The sequence below is a fragment of the Mauremys reevesii genome, linkage group 5, assembly GCF_016161935.1.
Source record: "Mauremys reevesii isolate NIE-2019 linkage group 5, ASM1616193v1, whole genome shotgun sequence".
Taxonomy (NCBI): domain Eukaryota; kingdom Metazoa; phylum Chordata; order Testudines; family Geoemydidae; genus Mauremys; species Mauremys reevesii.
Window position 1 is genome coordinate 79,672,140 of NC_052627.1, and position 21,945 is coordinate 79,694,084.

General features: G+C 40.5%; 1 protein-coding gene across 2 annotated transcripts in view; it reads right to left on the reverse strand.

The window, feature by feature from the left end:
• Positions 1 to 936: 936 nt before the first annotated feature.
• Positions 937 to 21,945, reverse strand: part of CFAP97 (cilia and flagella associated protein 97) — a 53,730-nt gene continuing 32,721 nt past the window's right edge. For both annotated transcript variants that reach the window (XM_039540199.1, XM_039540200.1), the window contains 3 exons: positions 17,142 to 17,410; positions 6,591 to 6,741; positions 937 to 3,311 (listed from right to left, as the gene is read on the reverse strand). In XM_039540199.1, coding sequence (XP_039396133.1) covers positions 3,184 to 3,311; positions 6,591 to 6,741; positions 17,142 to 17,410 — 548 coding nt within the window. In that variant the 3' untranslated portion in view covers positions 937 to 3,183. The remainder of the gene's footprint in view (positions 3,312 to 6,590; positions 6,742 to 17,141; positions 17,411 to 21,945) is intronic.

The following is a 21,945-nucleotide window of genomic DNA, read 5'->3' on the forward strand; positions in this document are numbered from 1 at the left end:
AGACTGGCTGCAGACTCAGACAACCATCTCTGGTTTGGTTACACTGGTCATTTTCAAGCTTTAAACTAGAAATGAGGACATTTTATTCAAAATGAAAGTTGAGGATTCTGACATTCTCAAATAAGTCTGGAAGCAGAGACCAGGTTTCATGTATTTGCACATTTTAATTTGCCTGATGCTATAGTTTATAAGCAACACTTGTTTCCCAAATGGTCAGATAGGTCTTCAGTTTTTGCAGGAGAGTATTAACAGGAAAGACTGAAGATACAGTCTTGAAAATATTCAGACTTCAAGGAGTGTATTCATAATTTTGGGAGGTGCTGTGAGTTCTGCATAGGTACCAAACAAAAAATGTTGTTTTGGCTTCTGTTGAATAAAAATGCATTGTGCATACAGTTCAAGTTTCAGATGCTCCACACTCCTACAGAAAAAGTCTAAAATTATTAGAATACTCACCTTTATGCTATATATAAACCAAATGGTAGTGGAGAGAAGCACATGTCTCAGGCACTTTACCTTTAATTCATATTTTGAGAACAAGACAGGAAATGTTTGGCAAGTGGTTTCTCACATTCTTAAAAGTAATAGGGAAAGAATCTGCTTTTGAAAGAAAAAACAGCTTTCTTCCAAAAGGAAAACAGGGAAGATTTTCTGTGGAGATAAAGTGAAAGAGACTATCTAATAAAGAACACTGAAAATGAGGTGAAAGTTTGAAGTGGGACTATTACTATAAATATCCCAAGGCAAAAGGATTTCAACCAATGACCCAGGGCAACAGATGTCTGGGTCATAGCTGAAGATTTCAAGTTTAAAAGAAAAATCCATAACAATCTCAGAGAAGTCTAAGCAGAACATATGGTTTCCTTCATCAATGAATGAAGGGAAGTTATATGGAGAGGTACTACTGAGAAAGTGTTCATCATGAGGAAAAATTCCCTTTAGGATAAAAAGGGAATTACATTTAAACTGCCTGACAGACTATTACCCAGGACCTGCCAATAAACCTGGTTTTAAAAACAATCATCCATGAGTGAAAGAAAGAATCACAAAGCTCACATTTGATGCATTTTTACACTCATTTCACTAGTTAAGCTGTGATAAACAGCCAATTTCTCTCAGTGTCCTTTACAGTTGCTGGATAATAAACGAACATAAAATGCTTTAAGAATCTTATGCAATGATGAACACACATAATTCATGTTAAATATTTTACTTCTTACAATTTACAAAAGGAGTGACATACAAAACTGACAAGTTCCCCATACCAAATTAAATCTAAGCAGCTGGGATGATTAAAACTAAGCCCATTTTGTTAGTATCTTCAGAAAAAAGAATTGCTATAGGAACACTCAAAAGTGCCTAGTGTAACCTTGATATTGTAGTTTAACTGTCTCTCATTCAAAAACAAAGACTTTAAATGGCGAATAATTTTAATCAGCACAGTTATACAAATAATTACAGCAATACTATTCAAAGAACACATTACAGTAACAATGAAAGAACAATAATTTCAATTATAGCTTTTTTCCATACTACTGTTTAAAGTTAAAAACTGTTAAAACATTGTCAAGCATATAAAAATTTAATCCACAAAAGTCAGCAGGTTCAGAGGTAAAACTTCTTTAACCCATACAGTTCTGTCAAGTTATCAGAGAGGACCAAAGAAACTAGATGATCCTGTGTGCCAAGTGTATCACAATATTAAATATTCAAAAACTTATGCCATTGTGCTAAACACGGAGGGAGAAAATGGATCTGACTTTTGTAGGTCTAGGTCTCAATACTATTTAACAAAGCTTTTTCTTTATGTTTAATAGAAAGACCCCCCAGTAGTTCTGCCATAAGGGAATCAGGACAACAAGCAGAAGTACAGTAGTAACTATGGATAGCAGATCATAATTCATGCTCTTTATGAAAGAAAATCCTGCGGCCAGTGACCAAAATGCCTGCTGCAGTTTAGATATGGAAATAAACAACATCACATACTGCCTTCCATTACCACTTACATAATAAATGTAAGATTTTTATGGAACTGGAAACTGGTGCTAAGGTTGGTCTGAAACTACTTAAGAGATCTAGTATAAAACATAATATTAAAAATATAAGTTAAAGATGCAAAACTTCAGATTTATCCTTATATACTCTACTTTGTCCTCTTTTCTAATCCTGGTTGACAGCATCTCTCAAAACTTGAATGTTATACTACTAAATTTGTGTCCCACAGCTCCATCTGTTCCCACCAGTGAGCCAGGGCAGAGGTCTGCAAGTAGTGCCATCACTAAAGGCAATGGCTATTAACCCAGTTTGGGGAATAGTTGAATTTTCTGTTTTTATTGGACCTCACATTAGAATTTCATTTCACATTTATTCTCCTATCCAACAAACATTTCCACCCAGTACAGCAGGTTCTTTTTTCCTCATGTGTAGGTTCATAAGTCAGGAAAAGACATCACCTCTGACCCAGAATGAACACCACTTCTTTATTCAGCTAGAATGCTCTGCAATAGTTGCAGAACAAGACACTTCCTGCATCCTCAACATTTTAGCTCACTCACATGAAAGGAAGTGCTACTGCTGTGCAACCAGAATGGCTTTGTTGCTGCTACAAGGTAGATTTCCTCCACTATTCTGCACAACATTCAGATATTTATATACCCTCTTCCTGCATCAATAAGAAAAACAAAACATATAGATCTACTTTTTATCAAAAACATTTCCACAAACTGTAATAAAAAGAAAACCCTTTGAGCCATTATTGCATGATCTAGAAGTTCTGAAGATCAAACAAGGATGAGAAATTAGGACCGTTTACAAACTAAGCACATGCTTGAAAGTTTATTGCAAATTAAAAAGATTTAATTAAAAACTTAAATTTTTACATCTTGGAACCAAAGCACAGCATTTCCATCCTTCACAAGTCTGAACTTCATTTGTGCTTTGCAAATAAAAATAATTTGCTATTTCAATTTTCACCTCTCTTTTATAAATACATCCTCTCTCAGGAAACACTGATTAAAGTGAAATTGTCCATTTAAAACCAAGTTACAAGAAATTACACCACATAGCAGTGCACTTTAATCAGCAAACAACGATGACAATATTCTTGCACAGAGATAATCTACAAAAGCAATAGAAATATAAGTCTGGCGATCAAGTAAGAACTTTGGGCAAAGTACAAACAATTTATAACCAAGCAGCACGAACATTAGTGGGCTTTGGTCTCCGTAACGCCCCACTAGATGCATCAGAAACTGGTCTCTCAGTCCTATGACTGACTGTACTGGATGCACTAGATGCTCTTGAAGCGCCTCCTATTAGAGAGTATAAGGAGAACATGTATTAACAAATGATCTTGTTATCTTGGATCAGGGGTCGGCAACCTTTCAGAAGTGGTGTGCCGAGTCTTCGTTTATTTACTCTAATTTAAGGTTTTGCGTGCCAGCAATACATTTTAACATTTGTAGAAGGTCTCTTTCTATAATCTATAATATATAACTAAACTATTGTTGTATGTAAAGTAAATAAGGTTTTTAAAATGTTTAAGAAGCTTCATTTAAAATTAAATTAAAATGCAGAGCCCCCCGGACTGGTGGCCAGGACCTGGGCAGTAAGAGTGCCACTGAAAATCAGCTCGCGGGCCGCCTTCAGCACTCGTGCCATAGGTTGCCTACCCCTGTCTTGGATGCTTGGATAAGGTAGGAGGCCCTATTGCTTCCTTTCCCCCCATACTATCCCAAAGAACTGTTGTCATGGTTGTTCTAGGGTTTGGGGGCCAATGCAGACCAATGAGGGGATGTGTCACTGCCTGGTCTGTAAACCTGGGTGCCTCAAAATGCTTTACTGCTGTAGCTCCAAACCTGGGCTGCTCACAGTCAGCCTACTAGCACGCAGATCACACCCTAAGTGTCTGTGTGCTATACAGCCCTAGTTCAGCAGCTCTGACCCCAGCAGCCTCTCTACAGCCCCACTCTGGCTTCCACCAGACTTGGTTACAACCAACAAGAATATGACCCCAATGTACTCCCAGTTCCAAATTTTCCCAAATTGCCCTTGCTTGGACAACTCAGAGAAATAATAAGGTTTGTTGCTCTTGTAAAGAGACAAAACTACATCATATCTTATTAACGTAACTAGGGCCAAGTATACTCCTTCCTTTAAAACACAGCACTATGTTGGTTTATGGTAAAAATGAAATACATTTATTAACAAAATATACATAGGATTAAGTGAGTTCAAGTAAAAGGAATGAAGATAGAAAGAGTTACAAGTAAAACAAAACAAACACACTTCTAACAGTCTAAAACTTAATCTGGCAAGATACACGCTTTCTTCAAGATGGTTTCTCTCATCAGTCATTCTTTTTCCCACCCACGGCTCACTTTCCCTCAGTCAGAACTTTCCATAAGAGTACAAGGTGCTGGCTTCCCTTGTTGTCTTAGGTAAAAGATCTTTGCTGAAGCAGGTTGCTTACCTATATTCAGTTTCCAGAGACTCAACTCCTTCACGATTGAAGGACCCATCTTTCTCAGATCACAAGAGCTCTGTTCCCTTGTGTTTGTTTAGTGATGGATGCCAAAGATGGCTTCTATCTTTGCTTATATCTTTCAAAATTCAATGACTATTTCAAGAGGCTGGATAACCTCATACGATTCATCCCTTCCTGTGGGCTTCCCATTCCCTTGTATGATTTCAATGAAAATGGACCTTCCATTGTTTCTGATTCCACCAGGCTTAATTTACATAAGATAAGTAAATATAACTGACATTTCCTCCTGTCTGGGCAGACTATACTGTTTAATATCAATGAGTACCCATAATTCCTTACACAGTGTTAATACATACCTTTCACAATGCTATTTATCACATGTGTAATTAGTTTTCAAGAAAAGACCTTGCTCTATACACTTTTATAATACAGTAATATTGTATGCAATCAGTTAGTTCAATTGCTTATCACTTGAGATTCAGCCCCCCTCTCTCTTCATAGCTCAGATAAAAGTTCCTCTTCCCTGCTGGGGGTGCAGCTATGCTGTCTCTTCCCCCACTTGTTAGCTTTGTTTATTTGGTATGCAAATGTGCCTCCATTGTGTTTGCCTGACAATCAATCTGGAATAGACATGCTGACCCCGAACCACCTGTGAGCTTTGATGGTTGTTTATTGCACATGTAAATTGCAATCCCACTGTCTCTGGTCAACCCTTCTTCATTTGTATTCAAGACCTGGGCAGACCTATTTCCAATTCCCCTGAACTGCCTCATTTAAACACACTTTAATCATAAATCCAGCAGCGATGCCAACCCTCACCACTGGAAAATCATGTGTCAGACCCCCTCCCCAAAATCATGAGATTAAAAAATATCCTCATGATTTTTAAGCCAATGAAATGCGGGTTCTCTTTATTTTCCTTTAACGTGCTCTCAGGTCACACATCTGGCTGACAGCAGGAGCCCCAACCACCGGGGTCTGAAAGCAGGAGCCTCTCCTTGCAGGAGTCCTGGGGTGGGCTGACAGTGGGAGCTCCGACTGCCCGGGGGGCGGGCTGGCAGCAATTTCTAAGTAAAATTATTAAGGCTGATTCATGATCTTGAGCTAGAACTCTCAAATGTCAGGGTTTTTTTTCTCTCCCCAGCTCTAGCTGACATCCCCCAAAAACAAAACAAAAAACACCCCTGACATTTGAGAGTTCTATTGCGAGATCATGAGTCAGGCTTAATTTTACTTAGAAATCACATCTCTTGCGATTAATTTGTGAGAGTTGGCATGTCTGATACCCATCCCATACATACACCAAAGAAAAGAATTAATGATCAGTAAGTTATTCGTTTTCAAATTATACTCCAACAAGCCATACTTTGTACAAAGATTATTACAAGCATGTGCAGGGTATGAATACAGGGGTTCTTAGTGTCACAAACGTCATTGCCATGTTTGCTGCAGACCCTCACAATAAATTAAAAACAAACCTAAAATGGTTTGAGTAGTTTAAAAGTAGTCTGGACAAACCATTCAAGAATAGTGTAGAACCTCAGGAGTTACAAACACCTCAGGAATGGAGGTTGTTTGTAATTCTGAAATGTTCATAACTGAACAAAACGTTATGGTTGTTCTTTTTGAAAATTTTATAATGGACCATTGACTTAATACAGATTTGAAACTCCACTATGCAGAAGAAAAATGCTGCTTTCCCTTTATTTTTTTAGAAGTTTATGTTTAACATAGCATTGTACTGTATTTGCCTTTTTTTTTTTTCTCTGCTGCTGCCTGATTGCATACTTCCAGTTCCAAAGGAGGTCTGCGGTTGACTGGTCAGTTCATAACTCTGGTGTTCATAACTCTGAGGTTCTACTGTGTTGTAGATAATCTTGTTAATGCAGAATTGTTTAACAAGATGAATTCTTAGAAATTAGATATGGTAAAGAGTAATCATACAGATAATGCATAGTTCATTTATTTTTATATATGAAGAAAATGATTTATTGTTCTTAAAGAAAACTACTAAGATTCTTCCATTCTAACACAAGGGAGAAAAATGGCTCTGGGTGCAAAAATGAAGTATAATGCACACAAATGCCATACCAGGTCCACTTACTTGAAGAGCTAAGCTGGCTTAGAGCAGACTTTCCTCGTCTTGTGGATGGTGAAGAATTTAGATAACCCATATGACGCTGATAGTCCATGAGCTGTTCAGAACGCTTCATACCAACTGTTGGTTTCACTGCTTCCAGTCTCTTTAGAAGAGCCTTAATTTAAAAAAGCCAGTTTTGGTTAAAGAAGCTATAAAGAAAATATTCACAAATTAATTTATATTTGTATAAATCACAACACCCCACAACTGAAGTGTGATCTACAGCTCTACACTCAATAAAAGTTAATTACCAGTGAAGTGATTCAATCTTATTCCACCCATGGGTCCATTCTTTCCCCCTCGCTCTTTTTGTTACGCATGTATTAAACTCAACTTATTTAAGTCCCTAAATTGTGTTTTTCACTGCACACTATATACAAAATGTGTGTCTGTATAGCCATTTAACTGTACTTTGTGTTTCTCAAAAACAAAATTAAATAAACCTATCCCTACATGGGGAGAGGGTAAAAAGAGTGTGATTTTCAGACTAGTTTTCCAGTGAGTGGCATAAGCAAATCATGGAATAAACTGACATACCTAACAAGTGCAATAAATCTATGAACATACTAGAGTTTGCATATGGGAACCTGGAAATGTGCATTGAGAGAGCACAAGAGAGAAAAGACAAGTAGTTTTGGCTTAGATGTAGTATGTCATGTGTTTGCATCAAGTGCCAGTCTGTTCATCATCAAATGGAAATACCTAGGTAAGCAAAAGTCATTGGAAGGACTTTGGCTCGAAATAGCAACTGCTTAAAGCCAGTTGCAAAACGTGAAATGTTAGACTAGTCTCTAAATGTTAGATCCAACTTTGTACATATGATTTTATCACCATCTCCTACACAGCTGCATAATTTTTGACCTGTGACAGGAATTATAAAATTGATCATTCACTAATCCTGAAACTTTGAACTGTAAATTCTCAAGACATTTAATGAAACAGACTACACAGGCAGGCTAATATAATGAACTGATATTCTTCTGTTAAAAGACAAACATATGAATTTACATTCCAATAACTGTATATGGTTTTTGTACAATTTAAAAACCAGGAACATCACAGTAACTTCAAGTATGCCTTACATTTCATAATGACTGTTTATCTACCGGATATGCCCACATTACTCACGAGTTAAGGGAAACATAGGTTTGTTTTTAACATTACATTTTTATGTGTCAAATGTATTTCAAGCTGTTATGCATGTGTTCAGACAGGGAGCAAAAAAGCTAACAATTTTAAAACATGCATCTTTCACAAGAAAGAAAGATGTTATTTTCCAAAAAAATTAAAATGAAGATAGATAAACATTATTGAAAATATTAACCCTTATTAATCTGTATCTGTATCTGAGAGATCAGATACAGATTTTAAAGTGGTACTGGCAGGTTCTACTCTGCCATAAGGGACCCTCCTGTAAGAGATGAGAGAGTAGCCTTCATCTCTATCCTTACTCTCTGCGGAGAATTTAATCAAGGGGCATTATCTGGGGTTTTACAATCTGGACAGCAGTCTTCTGCATATGAAAATGAACCCACCCAAACATTGGAAATGGCAGTCCTGACCTACTGAATCAATGAAGAACTAAGATTCCTTATATTTGATGACCAACAGTGTAAGCCTTCTAGCCCCTTACTAAACAGTTATTTCAAACAGTGATTTTAAGCTGAGTTTACTTTCAATTATTAATTTGAATATCTCCTGATTTTTAAAGTTAATATTTTCTTTAACACAATATCTTAAAATGTTCACTGAATAATGTTATTACTATTCTTACTTCTTCCCCACCCTTTAGTCTCTATGGCTCTGATCACACACCATTCAAGCCAATGGGAGTTTTACCATTCACGTCAATGGTTGTAAGATCAAACCCTATAAAATACGCTTTTGTTGGTATAAGAGATATTTCACTGAATAGGATTTGAGATAAAAACATGGGGCCACTTCATCCCTCATATTTTAAAATACATCAACACCACTCCTTACTCTTAAGAACTTGTATTGCAGCTATCACTTTAGCCAAGATGGACTTTAGAAACAAAGCTAAATCAATTTAAAATAAAATAAAATAAAAATTAGGTCAGTGCTCAGCAAATCAAGGCACCACGCTGTTTCCCCCTCATCTCTGAAAAACAATGTTAATGTAGTACATCTGTTACTGTCCCAGCCTGTACTAGCCCAGGAAGCAAGAGATCTGAAAAGGTTATAAAATGGAATTTTTTTCTTCCCCATCACCATGTAAGATTAAGTAGATTTCAGATACTGGATTTAACATAACAGGAGAAGAAAACAAGTGAAAGTTTTGTTATCTTCCAGCATTACTGCACCTTCCTGTTCACAAAGCCTTACACTGATGAGTAAGACTCTTCCCTTTAGGAACAAGGTCTAGAGATTTCTGAAGAATTTCAAAGCACAAACTGTAAACAGTGGAAGCAAGCACTGGATCACTGACATTTGGAAAAACGAAACAAAACGGAAGCAGTATAAAAGATTAGTGCTGCTTAGTGGCTTAAAATGAATGGTGTTAATTCAACTTCCACCACAGTAAGTGAGCACTAAAACTAGTCTGGGCACTTTCTTTTTTCAAAAATTCAGTATATGTTCTTCTAAAGCCATTCCGGAGTGGGGAGGGAGAAGTCACAAGTAAAATTGAGTATCTAGCTCCATAAAGTTCAGTTTAGAGGAAAGGTTAAGCTACTACTTTCCCTTGTCTTATGTTGCTCTTTGGATCTGTGTAGGCTTCAGTTTCACCATCCATTGAACTCCAAACAGCTGACTGTTGTGCCTCACCAGCTGTTCAAGTGTATTTATATTATGACGTCTCAAATTTCGTTCTTATTAGAACTACACTATTACTTTGCAGAGCAGAGAAAGAACAGAAGGTGCATTTGAGGACAGCTTCTTTTTGTTCCTCTGCGTAGACTAATTTCTAATTTTCTTCCATTGTTAAAGTGGCATTAATTGGCTCTATACTTGTCAGTTAGTTGTAAGTAACTGAACAGCTTCAGAGTTCTTTCATCTATGACAAAGACTTAACGGAACTTTGCTAATTATTTCTGTGAGTAGGAGCCACGTGCAGCTCAATGAAAGAAAGCTGAGAAGATAAACAGCAGCATGAGCGAAAAGGACACAGTTTGAATATCACAAGGAACCATTATTTACAGTATCTTCTCTAGCTTCAGTGAGTCTAGCCAGTCTATAATCATTGTTTTTATTACTGTAACATCTAGAATCCCCCATCCTGGACCAAAGACCCCGCTGTGCTAGACAGGCACTGTACATACACAGAACAAAAAGACAAGAGCCTACAATCTAAGTACATGCTATGATCACAGTTATCCTATTTCATGTCATACCTATTTGCATGGCACAAGCAATAGTGCTAATATCTGTGTAACAATCCAAGCAGCGCTGTAACTATGATATTTTAGCACCCAGGATGAACAAACATATTTGTCCCCCCCTCTGCTTCCCTCCCCTTCATTTCTCTGCCCCATTTTTCCACCCTCAGAGCTTTGCGCCCTGGGTGTCTGTCCCACCCTGGTTATGGCCCTGAATCCAAGAGCCTGATGTTCTCTCCTAGTGAGGGAAAAGTTACTACAGGAACTTCTCTATGTGGCAGGATTTCTAATGTTGGGAACTGCTGCCTGGATCTACACTTGACCTTGGGCTAGATCTGGACTCCTATCACAAGGTTGCCTTTAGACATAGGTTTTTATTACAGTACCAGATTAAAGGAAAACCTAAATATTTTATTTTAGAAAAACAACTGTGAAGCACAAAGCCCTAGGAAGTATCCCCCTTTGCTCCAGCCTCTGAGATTCTGTCTGCAGCTCAGCTTCTGAGCTCCTGCTGTATTCCACATTCCAGGAGACTTTGTCCTACAGCAATTGCATTCGGTTGATCTTTTTCCTTCAAATGGGCTAGTGAGTTAACAGAACACCCTCAGCATTGTTCCTGCTGCCCCTTAAATGTAATCACCAAGGCTAACACTAACAAACAGCCTTAAAAATCTACAGTCCTCTATTTGACATCTATTCCCTCTCCAGCCTACCCAAAATGCTGCTGCTAAAATCATCTCCCACTTCAACCCCATCACCTCAAGTCCTTTCACTAGTTTCCTATCTATTCCTTAGCAAAGGTCAAACTCTTCATCCCTACCTAAAGGGCTCTACACACCTCATCTCAGTTTCTAGCTTCTTGCACACCACATTTTGGTTGCTCCTCTCTAATACTCCTTATGACCTTGTGCCTTTTTCAGGATGCCCTCAGCAGCTGGGACTACCTCCTTCTTGTGCATCAAGCAATCCAACTTTCCTTCAGAAAACACTTCCTCAAAACTCAGTCTTCAGCTGGCTTTCCAACACTTTTCTGCTCTAGCACTATCTACTCACACTCTATCTACTAGAAAAAGTAAATAAAAAGTATCTTACCTGCCTTGTCTCTCTCATAAAGCAGTGCAGCATTTACAAAAAAAGCCAGATTGTATAAAAACACTCTCTCAGCACCTGCTTCTCAACGCCATCATTTCTCCTCACCTGCTCTACCTTCTAACCATCATAGACTATTGTCATCAAGTTATCTACAGTAGAACCTCAGCGTTATGAACACCCTGGGAATGGAGGGTGTTCGTAACTCTGAACAAAACGTTATGGGCTGTTCTTTCAAAAGTTCACAATTGAACATTGCATAGTAACATTTCAAAGCTGTATTAAGTCAGAAAAAAAATGATGTTTTTGATCATCTTAATTTAAATAAAACAAGCACAGAGACAGTTACCTGATCATCTTGTCAAATTTTTTTTTAAACTTTCCCTTTATTTTTTCAGTAGTTTACATTTAACACAGTACTGTATAGTATTTGCTTTTTTTCCTTTTGTCTCTGCTGCCTGATTGTGTACTTCTGGTTCCAAATGACATGTGTGGGTGACTGGTCAGGTCATAACTCTGACATTTGTAATTCTGAGGGTCTACTGTACCTAATTTAGACTGTAAGCATCTCAAGACAGGGACTCTGAGTTATGTGTTTATAAAGTGCTATGCACATTAACTGTACTGTAAAAATAAGGATTCTTACATATCAACAGTCAGCGTTAGTGCAAGCTTCCCTGAACTGCTCTCCTCACCCAATATACTGTAACTGTTCTGGAAGGCATCACCTCCAAAGCTGAGAGGATGGCTCTGACTAGGCCCATTCAGTTTCCTCCAAGGCTTCCAAATGGGCAAACTGATGCAAATTGTGATGGACATTTATCTACCAGGAACTGGGCTGAGTAAACCAGCTCATTTCATGCAGGTCACCTAACAAGTGCCAGATGGCCATGATTAGAAATCATGACCAAACAGAGACACATTTAAAGTAGCGAACTGTGTGTTTATCCCATTACTTTAGAGAACGTGAACTGATTCAGGGACTAGACAGTTAAGTATCTGTATGCTGGTGTTTTAAGTTCTCTGATTTATAGCAGGGGCTGGTAGCACTGCCTAGTAAGATTGCCCAACATTTCCCATTATAAGACCTTGTTCCAGTTGCACGTTGACAGATTTTAACCATTCAGGCTGAAATTTCCCATGACAGGAGTTGGTCTCTGGCTGAATCTTTTTGGAAACTTGCAGCCAAAATGTCTCAGCCATTTCTGAGAATGAGGCTCAGGAAAATACATATTTTTCCAGTGTTAAAAAAATGGGACCACCTTTTCTTTGGAAACCTTTAGCAATCTCCTGCTTTGGAGCAGGGATTTGAAATTTGGCAGGTGCTGGCCTTTGCGTCAGGGACAGACCTTGTGCTGTCCCTAAAAAAATCCACCAACATTTGGCCAAGTTATAAACTTTTTTTTGGGGGGGAGGGGAGAGAAAAATCAGTTTGAACATACTCAGAGACATGTTAGAGCTTAACAGCTAAAATCTGAAGATTTCATCTTCTGAGGATGCTCAAGCTTCTCACAGCTCCTAATGCTGACCAGACTGCAGCTGCACTATCCTCAGAGAGCCTGAAGATGCTCCCGTCAGTCAAGGGCTACAGGGACTCAGGACTTTTCTGTAATTGCTGCTCGAGGCCAGGGATGGGCCAGGCAGAAGAACCTAGAGCAGGGAACCTCTCAGTCCTGTGCACTCAGTGACCGCTGCCCCTCAGGCAACATGCAGGGAGAAGGCATCTGATTCAAATGCAGAGAGCCAGGAGCCAGATCTAGGCTATTGCAGGACAGCAGATTGGGACAACGCAGCTGTGTGGCAGAGTCTGGGACTTGCTAGGCAAGGAGACTAGTTCTAGGTACTGTGGTGGGAAATGGTAGAATCAGGAAACCAGCGAGTGGAGGGAAAACAGATCAGATGAAGAGCCATGGGGGAGACTGGGACTGGCAGGGCAAGATGCCTGAGGGGTGGAGGAGGGAAGGTTGGGCAAGGAGACTGGGAGCAGGAACAGAGGTGAAACCTGCACGAGGAGTGGGGGAGACTGGAGGAGTCAGATTAAGACAAAGGAGGCAAGGAGACTGATTGGGTTGAGAAGCCTGAAGACTGGGATGAACTAGGTGCAGAGAATGGGACTGGACTGAGGAGCAAGTGGTCTAGTAGAGACAGGACTGGGACAAGGAAGAAGGGATGTGTGTCAAGCTTGGCGGGGAAATGGGTAGAAAGAGAGTGTGCCTACTAGAGAACACTCCCTTCCAGAGCCTGGAATGGAACCAAACATTCCTGATTCATCATTTCTCTGCTGTCAGCAAATACCTGCGAAATCCACTGGTAAAAAAGGTGTCCCATCCCCCTCTGGTGCTGGTCCATATGAGTCTATGAGGTGAACCTATAGGTTCCAACCCTGCTGATGACCCATGTCAATATCAATATGATGCCACATGATGGAATCGGGGGGGAGGGGGGGCCGCGGATGTCTGCTTTTAAAGCCTAGGAAATTATATACAAAAAGCTATGTTAAAAGGGACATTATGAAGGTTACGAAGTCAAACACTCAAAAGTTAGGACGTGCCAGAATTAAGGTTGCCTGTGCAACCTTTATTTGGCTCCCATGTGCATATGCATTATGATACAGTCTTTAATTGCATGATCATATACTATTTTTCCCCCCACCTGCTCTAGGGATGAATCAGGGTTGTGTACTGAAGAAGACTGTCTGTGGGACCCCCGCAGAAGTTGGAAAATGTGTAGTGAATAAGGCAGGAGATTGCAGGGAGAGAGGGGATAGTCCCACGGTTAAGGCAGTTGAATGTGACCTGTAGAACTGGATTCTACCCCTGCCTCTGCCACACAGTAATGCTAGGCAAGTCACTTAAACCAAACTTTTCACAAGTGATCACTAGCTGTGTGTTCGTCATTTTCTGGGTGTCTGACTTGAGACCTGGGGTCTGATTTGCTTAAGTGCTGAGCTCTTACAGCTGCAACTGAAGTCAATGAGAGCAGTGCTGTGAATATCTGAAATGCTATATAATGCTAAACACTCTAAAAAATCTGGTCCTAGATATCTCAAATTGGGCACTCAAAATTAGTGGATACTTTAGACCTTAATCTCTTTATGATTCAGTTTGCCATTTGTAAAATGGAATAATAAACCCCCTCGACTCCAGCATGTGTTCTGAAAATAAATTCATTAATGCTTGTGAAGCATTCAGATGCGAGAGTGATGAGGACCATAGAAAAGCCTATGAGGAAATTAATAATTCGGTCTTCAGAGCAGGGTTTGAAAAATGTGCAGTAAGCACATGGGGCCAAACACCCCGAACAATGAGGAGAAAAAAAATATTGAAAAGTTGCTCATTAAGTGAGCACCATCCATTCTGTGCACTGATTGAGCTAAAGGTCCTGTACAAAAAGAAACCAAAACCAATATCTCATAATGCATACATATAAGGAGGCTGCATTAAGGTTGCACAGGCAACCTTGATTCTGGCATTTCCTAGTTTTTGATGCTTGACTTTGGAACCTTAAAAATGTTCCTTTAACATAGTTTATGCAGACTAGTAGTTTGCATAGTAAAATAAACTTCCAACTCATAAGGTACTTTAGGATACATTCCAGCCTATAAGCTTTAGCATGTTGACAATTGTGTACTATGATTATATTCATACCACATCTGGTTTAATCTGTGTCAATACAGACTGCGATATATGCCTTCAGAATTTAAAAAAAACAACAAAAAAAACCCCAAAAAACCCCACAACATAGCAGCAACATTTGTTCCACATTCCATTAGGAAAAAATAGGTTGGCAGAAAAAAGAATATGCCAGACTTATTTTAGAAGGATAAAACATTTTGTGACTCAATAGTATCCTCTACTGGTCAGTTACATTTTGTTCTTGCTATTCAGATAACAGCCTATAACCTAAACAAAATGATCAAACTTTCCTGCTTACAAAAACAAAAATTAAAAGAAATAGCCAATGGGAAAAGTTTGACATCTATGAAGAATCAAATTGGAAAGAGGTAGTCATAAAAATGTCCACAGTAAGAAAGATCAGAGGGCTGTATTAGTGACTGTGATGAAGTGGGACTGTTCTTAATGTTTCCTCTGACTACTGTGTGGGTGCCTCAATTTCCTCTATGCATTTCTTAAGTCTCTAGTGGGTGAGAGTGTTGCAGAGCAAAGGGTCAGTGCACATAAATGGCCGACACTATCTCCTGGCAACTAACGGCCGGGGCCCTTCCCCACAGCAAGGAGATAGCTAAAGATGTTGGAGAACAAAGATCAGGTGACCTCCTGGCCCAGGAAAGGAACAAAGCCCAGAGGAGTGGGGGCTGGAAGGTGCGTCAATTTGGAGCTAGCTGAGGACGAGGAGTGAGTGCAGACGTGGGTGTCTGGCTCGCTGCCCCCCAGGATGGACCCGGTTACAGGAAATTTTTTTTCGCCAGACAAAAGATTTTATTACATACATACACACATAGTACAAGTTTTAAACAAACAATTTAATACTATACACAGCAATGATGATTGTGTAGCTTGGTTGAGGTGGTGAAGTCAGAGGGTGGACTATTTCCCAGGGAATGCCTTACTGCTACATGATGAACTAGCACTCGTCTGAGCCCTCAAGGGTTAACACATTGTTGTTAATGTAGGCTCACACTCTACAAGGCAGCATGAATGGAGGGAGGGGAGACAGCATGGCAAAGAGAGACAGAGGCACGCACTGTGTGTGAAAGAGAGGCACATTGCCCCTTTAAGTATGCTGACTCCACTCTAAGTACATTGCTTTTTTAAGTAAATCAGCAAGTTGAGACAGGAGCTGCTGCCAGGAATCTCCCTCCATCCTGAACCCTGTTGTGTCCCCCACTTTCCCCCTGCTCTATCGAGATGGGATACAGGAGCAGGGGGGAGGAAGACATCCTGACATTAACCCTCCTCCTCCTCCTCCCCGTGCACAGCAAGCAGGAGACTCCCGGGAGCAGCTCTAAGGCAGAGGGCAGGAGCAGCACACGGCAGTGGGGGGAGGGACTGCTGAACTGCCCGGCAATTGATAGCCTGCTGGACGGCTGCCACACAAGAAACTTAGGGGAGCGGGGAGCTGATTAGGGGGCTGCCGGTCCACCCTGGTTTCAAGCCCCCACCAGCTAGCTCCAACAGACTGCTCTTTCTGCAAGCAGTGGACAAAGCGGGCGGCTGCCAAACAACATTATAAGAGAGCATTGCGCAACTTTAAACAAGCATGTTCTCTAATTGGTCAGCAACGTAAAAATGTTAACCGGGACAACTAAGTGAGGAGTTACTGTATATAGGTTCAACATAATGGGACAAGCCGAGAGCTACAAATATTGAAAGTGATGGCAGGTTATACACAAAGTTATTTCTGATTCAGTTTATGTCATACGATTTATTCTTTAAAAGCAGCAAAGAATCCTGTGGCACCTTATTCTTTGCTGCTTTTACAGATCCAGACTAACACGGCTATCCCTCTGATTTATTCTTTGTGTATGTCTGTGTAGATATGGTTTCCCCTCCTCTTAAAACCAGGCATGTAGAAAAACTAATATGTGCTGAGTTAGTTTAGTCTACTTAATATGTCACCCAGAATGGAGGGTACATTAACTAGATTTAAACAGAAGCTGTTTCCCTCAAGTGCAACATTTCTACAGGAAAGAAAAGCCATATCGTTTTAAGATGATATTTTTTCTTACAAATATATGTACATACTGTGTGTTCAGATACTACAGAGACTGAGGCATACAAGTACCTAGGATATTAAAGCTGTTTCCGTTTGACTGTTATCAGCACAAGCTAGGCTCCAGGCAGCCAAGAACCTGCTGCTCTGTACCTTTACATACATGCTCCTACACTCCCTTGTCCAGTGATAAAGTATATAGTCAGGGAAGTCCCTTGTGCCTAACTGCATAAGGCTGTCAGTTATTTCAAAAACATTAATTCTGGCCTTAATATAATAAAGTTTAAAAAACTAAAGAGACACTTCAAGTGCTGTCTTATCAGCTTGGCAACCATTCAATAGTGGCCCATCTGCTACCAAGCAGCCTTTCCCTCTATACTGATCCAAAACAATACTTTAAAAAAAAAAAACTTACCAGATTCTCTCTTTCAATCCTTTGCTGCTCCTTTTGCCTGTTGAGAGCACTATGGTACAACTTAGGTGGCAGGCCAGCAGGTTTCTTCAGAGTGGCACTTTTGCTCCTTGGCTTTGCAGATTGTCTGGACAATTCTTTTAATAGCCTTTGGTTTTCCCGATCAATTTGTCTTACTTCCTCATTTGTGAAAGAGTAATTTTTCCTTGACCCTGGAGCAGGCTGATCAATGACGAGTTGTTGCTGTTCCTTTTTCTCCAAATGTAGAAAAGCTTTAAAAACATAAAAGCACCACGTGCATATAATTTTATATTACTATGATTTATTGATAGAGCTAAAAAAATAAGTCAGAATTTTTGAACATGTGGGCCTGCAGTTCAGCATTTAGACACCTAAATAAGTGGCCTTATTTCCATTACTGTCAAGCACCATCAACATATTTTAATTGGAGCTGCCCGGTACCTCAGCAAATCATGCCACTTGTTTAGTTAGAAAATGTTAGCCATCATGTTTTCACCCCCTCTGTTTTAAACTGAAGAAGAGTCACACTTCGGACCTGTGCCTGAAAGTTGTTAAGCACCTGTGACTCCTACTGACATGGGGCTGAGGCATGCTGAGTACTGTAGTAAGTGCAGGCCCTGATAAAGGCCCAGTATGAGGCCTGAACTAAAGTAATGGTCAAGACTTTGCTAACATAAAGCAAAGTGAAGCTGTGAGCCAGAGGCAGGCCCTGCTCACAGGAGCTGGCAAGGAAAGAGCTGATGCTGCAAAAAGATACATACCTAAAAGGTACTGGACACCAGAGATCAGAACATTCACACACTTTCACATTCCACACAGATAACAAAGAACAGGCTGGCCCATCCCAATGACAGGGGCAAAAGGGTAAAATGATGGATAGAGTTGTTTTGATCGAACCAACATGTACAAGGTAAAAGGCGGCACCTAAATACGTAGAAAGGTTGAACCTTGCTACGTAGAGGGGTGGCCCCTCAATACCTCAGGTGTGATGTGTAACTTGTTTGTATCTGTGTATAAGAATGCATCCCTGGGGAGGTGTTTTTGTCCGGCCGTAGGGGGAGTGGAAAGTCTCGCCACTAAGCCGGGTCCTTGCCAAGAGGCACTTTCTTGTAGTATGCTCTGAGTTAGGCTAAGAAACCTACAGGGAACTGCAATTGTGTCCGAGGTCGCAATAAACCTAGCCGACGTGGCTTTGCATCTTACTGGACTCTGTGGTTATTGGGGATTCTTGTCGGGTCTGCTGTGTCAGCTATCTGCAGAGCTGGGGCAGCACACAGAGGGAACTCACACACGCAGCCGAGTGATATCAACAAGGAGAAAGCAGAGCACCACACCGGTACCGCTCTGACAACACTGGTGACCCCGACCGCTGATCTGGTGAGTAAGCGAACCTGCCGTGGTAAGAATCGCAATCCAACATGGCAGCAAACCTCGTGCTAGGGAGCCCCCTGACCCCCTCCCTTTTGAGCCCCACGGAGTTTGATAACTCTTGGACCCGATGGATTGCCAGTAAAGGGGGTCCATATGAATTGAAAAAAGAGAGTGGGGAAACATGGACTGGCATATGTAGAGCGACGGTACAGACCGAGACTCTGAGAAATAGTAATAAAAGTAAAAAAGCAGTGAAATGGCTTAAACAGCATGCTGGCCAAACAAGTAACAGTAACAAAGAAAGAGTTAAAAGAATCAAAAGAAGCTACACAGCCCTGGAATGCTCCCACCCCCCTTGCAGGGTGGCAAGCAGCCCAGAGACAACCAGTACAGGAACAGAGTGAAACACTGGAAACAGCTGTAAGGAACCTACAAAATATACCTGTGCCGTCCCCTGTTATAAATATAAATATTGGTGGTAAACAGCAGGCTTCAGGTAGCTACTCTCTGCCTGAAGAATGGGGACAGAAATGGAAAAAGGTGACCCTAGTAAAATTAAAACATGAAACAGGGTCCACTGCATTGCAACCATCACCTTATGATAAAAGCCAGGTTCCAGTTAAACTTAAACCGGAACCTAGACGGGTGCCTGTCAGAATGGGACAAGTAAGTGTACAGAAGGAAAGAGTAGGAAACAATACTCTCACTGAATTGGTAAATCAAATGAAGGAAAAAATGGAACAGTTCACAGAGCACATTAGGAGACAGGAGCTGCAACTCGATCGCAGGGGAGTAAATAAAAAAGAATTTCAAAGTAAAAAACTGAAATTAAGAGGGTTAACACCTAAAATTAATGCATTAACACATGGAGCTGCCCAGAACCAGTTAACTGCAGCAAAAAAGGGCACTCCCACTATCCATTTGGCATGCACACAAAAGCAACAAACACTGGGGGAACAATTATATCCATATAATTCATATATATTAATTAATTGGGAGTGCCTCTAAGGCTCAATCATAATATTACATTCCTCAGTCATGGTCCCGGGCCTAACATTCCCAGGTCCAACATAAGGGACTAAAATAATTGGATAATAAAGTCTGTCTAATAGTCGTACAAGGGAATGTGCAGACTAAATGGACAGATGGGGCATAAGTGTATGCATGGTAAAATAAGGTAACCACATAACAGTGTTTAGCCCACTGGGTTATCTTTAGTCCGTACATTATGCTTTTCCGGGACGATGGGTAAACATCCTCCCCATAAAAAGACAAAAAGCGGGGGAATGTAGTAAGTGCAGGCCCTGATAAAGGCCCAGTATGAGGCCTGAACTAAAGTAATGGTCAAGACTTTGCTAACATAAAGCAAAGTGAAGCTGTGAGCCAGAGGCAGGCCCTGCTCACAGGAGCTGGCAAGGAAAGAGCTGATGCTGCAAAAAGATACATACCTAAAAGGTACTGGACACCAGAGATCAGAACATTCACACACTTTCACATTTCACACAGATAACAAAGAACAGGCTGGCCCATCCCAATGACAGGGGCAAAAGGGTAAAATGATGGATAGAGTTGTTTTGATCGAACCAACATGTACAAGGTAAAAGGCGGCACCTAAATACGTAGAAAGGTTGAACCTTGCTATGTAGAGGGGTGGCCCCTCAATACCTCAGGTGTGATGTGTAACTTGTTTGTATCTGTGTATAAGAATGCATCCCTGGGGAGGTGTCTCTGTCCGGCCGTAGGGGGAGTGGAAAGTCCCGCCACTAAGCCGGGTCCTTGCCAAGAGGCACTTTCTCGTAGTATGCCCTGAGTTAGGCTAAGAAACCTACAGGGAACTGCAATTGTGTCCGAGGTCGCAATAAACCTAGCCGACGTGGCTTTGCATCTTACTGGACTCTGTGGTCATTGGGGATTCTTGTCGGGTCTGCTGTGTCAGCTATCTGCAGAGCTGGGGCAGCACACAGAGGGAACTCACACACGCAGCCGAGTGATATCAACAAGGAGAAAGCAGAACACCACACCGGTACCGCTCTGACAACAAGTACTTACCTCTCAGGTTCAGGCGTTAAAACATTACCTTAATATTCAAAAGAGCCAGCAGTATGCAAATACATGCAGTATATGCTGTAGATACTTTAACAAGGTAGAGCAAAGAGCAAAGTAGACTCTGTTATGGACACAAATCAGCTGTGTGCAAAGCTTTTTCCGTTTGACTGTTATCAGCACAAGTTAGGCTCCAGGCAGCCAAGAACCTGCTGCTCTGTACCTTCACATACATGCTCCTACACTCCCTTGTCCAGTGATAAAGTATATAGTCAGGGAAGACTTTAGCTAGAGGAACAACTATCTTCGCTTTAGTTATTGTGGCACCAACAATCATCACAGATGTCACAGTAATCACATATATGCATGTGTGTCTACTGTTAATAGCATACTACCATAGCACTGAACACAGGTGATTAGTGGCACAGCAGTGCAGTATCATTTGTGATACTAACATAAGCCTCACAGAATTTTCTAGCAGTTGTAATACAGTTTCAGGAAGGCGAGGGCTAGAAACTGCCCCATGGCACCACTGATTAAGCTAAAATGAAGTTTTAGTTGTTGACAGAGTGTTTGCTCCCAACATGTACAAAGTTCTGTAAAATCTCAGTCCCAAATGTGCAATTGGGCTAGAATCACATTTTGGATACAGGAGCAGTTGCCTTTGTGAGGAATACAGGAACTAAAGAACACAGCACTGGAACAAGGAGACAAAATGTATTTCCGAAGATTACTATGAATTTGGAACAGGATTCCCAAATAGAAGAGTTTTACAAAGGTTCCTTGTTGGAGAGAGAGAAATAAGTAAATAAATGTATGGCCATTTTAAAACAAATAATGGAGAAGAGAGATGAACCTGGCCTGGAAGTATTTAAATAGTCAATAAAGAATTATGGCAGCATAGAGCAAAAGTGAAGCTTGAAAACACACACAATTTACACCTCAGAGTACTTCAATATGCCAAGGCAGATTTGGCATTTTTAAAATAGGCAATTTCTTGGATGGGAAATATTTGGTTCCAGGTGAAAAGGTAATTAACATTAAAGGCCAAGCCTCTCAAAAGTGATTATTGGATGTCTGGTTCTTGGTGCCATTCCACACAGTTTCAAAGAGCATGATTTTCAGCAAATACTGAGCACCACCTTTGTAAAAAAAAAAATCAGGCTCCTTTAAGGTATTTCAAGTTAGGTTCTCAAAAACTAACGCACTCAAAATCCCTAGTCACTTTTGGAAAACTTGGCATAAGTGTTAACACTCGCAATGAGCCAGAAAAGCGTTCATTCAAATCCAAACAGTTCCCATAGGAACAACTGATCTTGACCAAGCCAGAAGAACCTCCGATAAATGTAAGAACTGAACTTTGGCAACACTA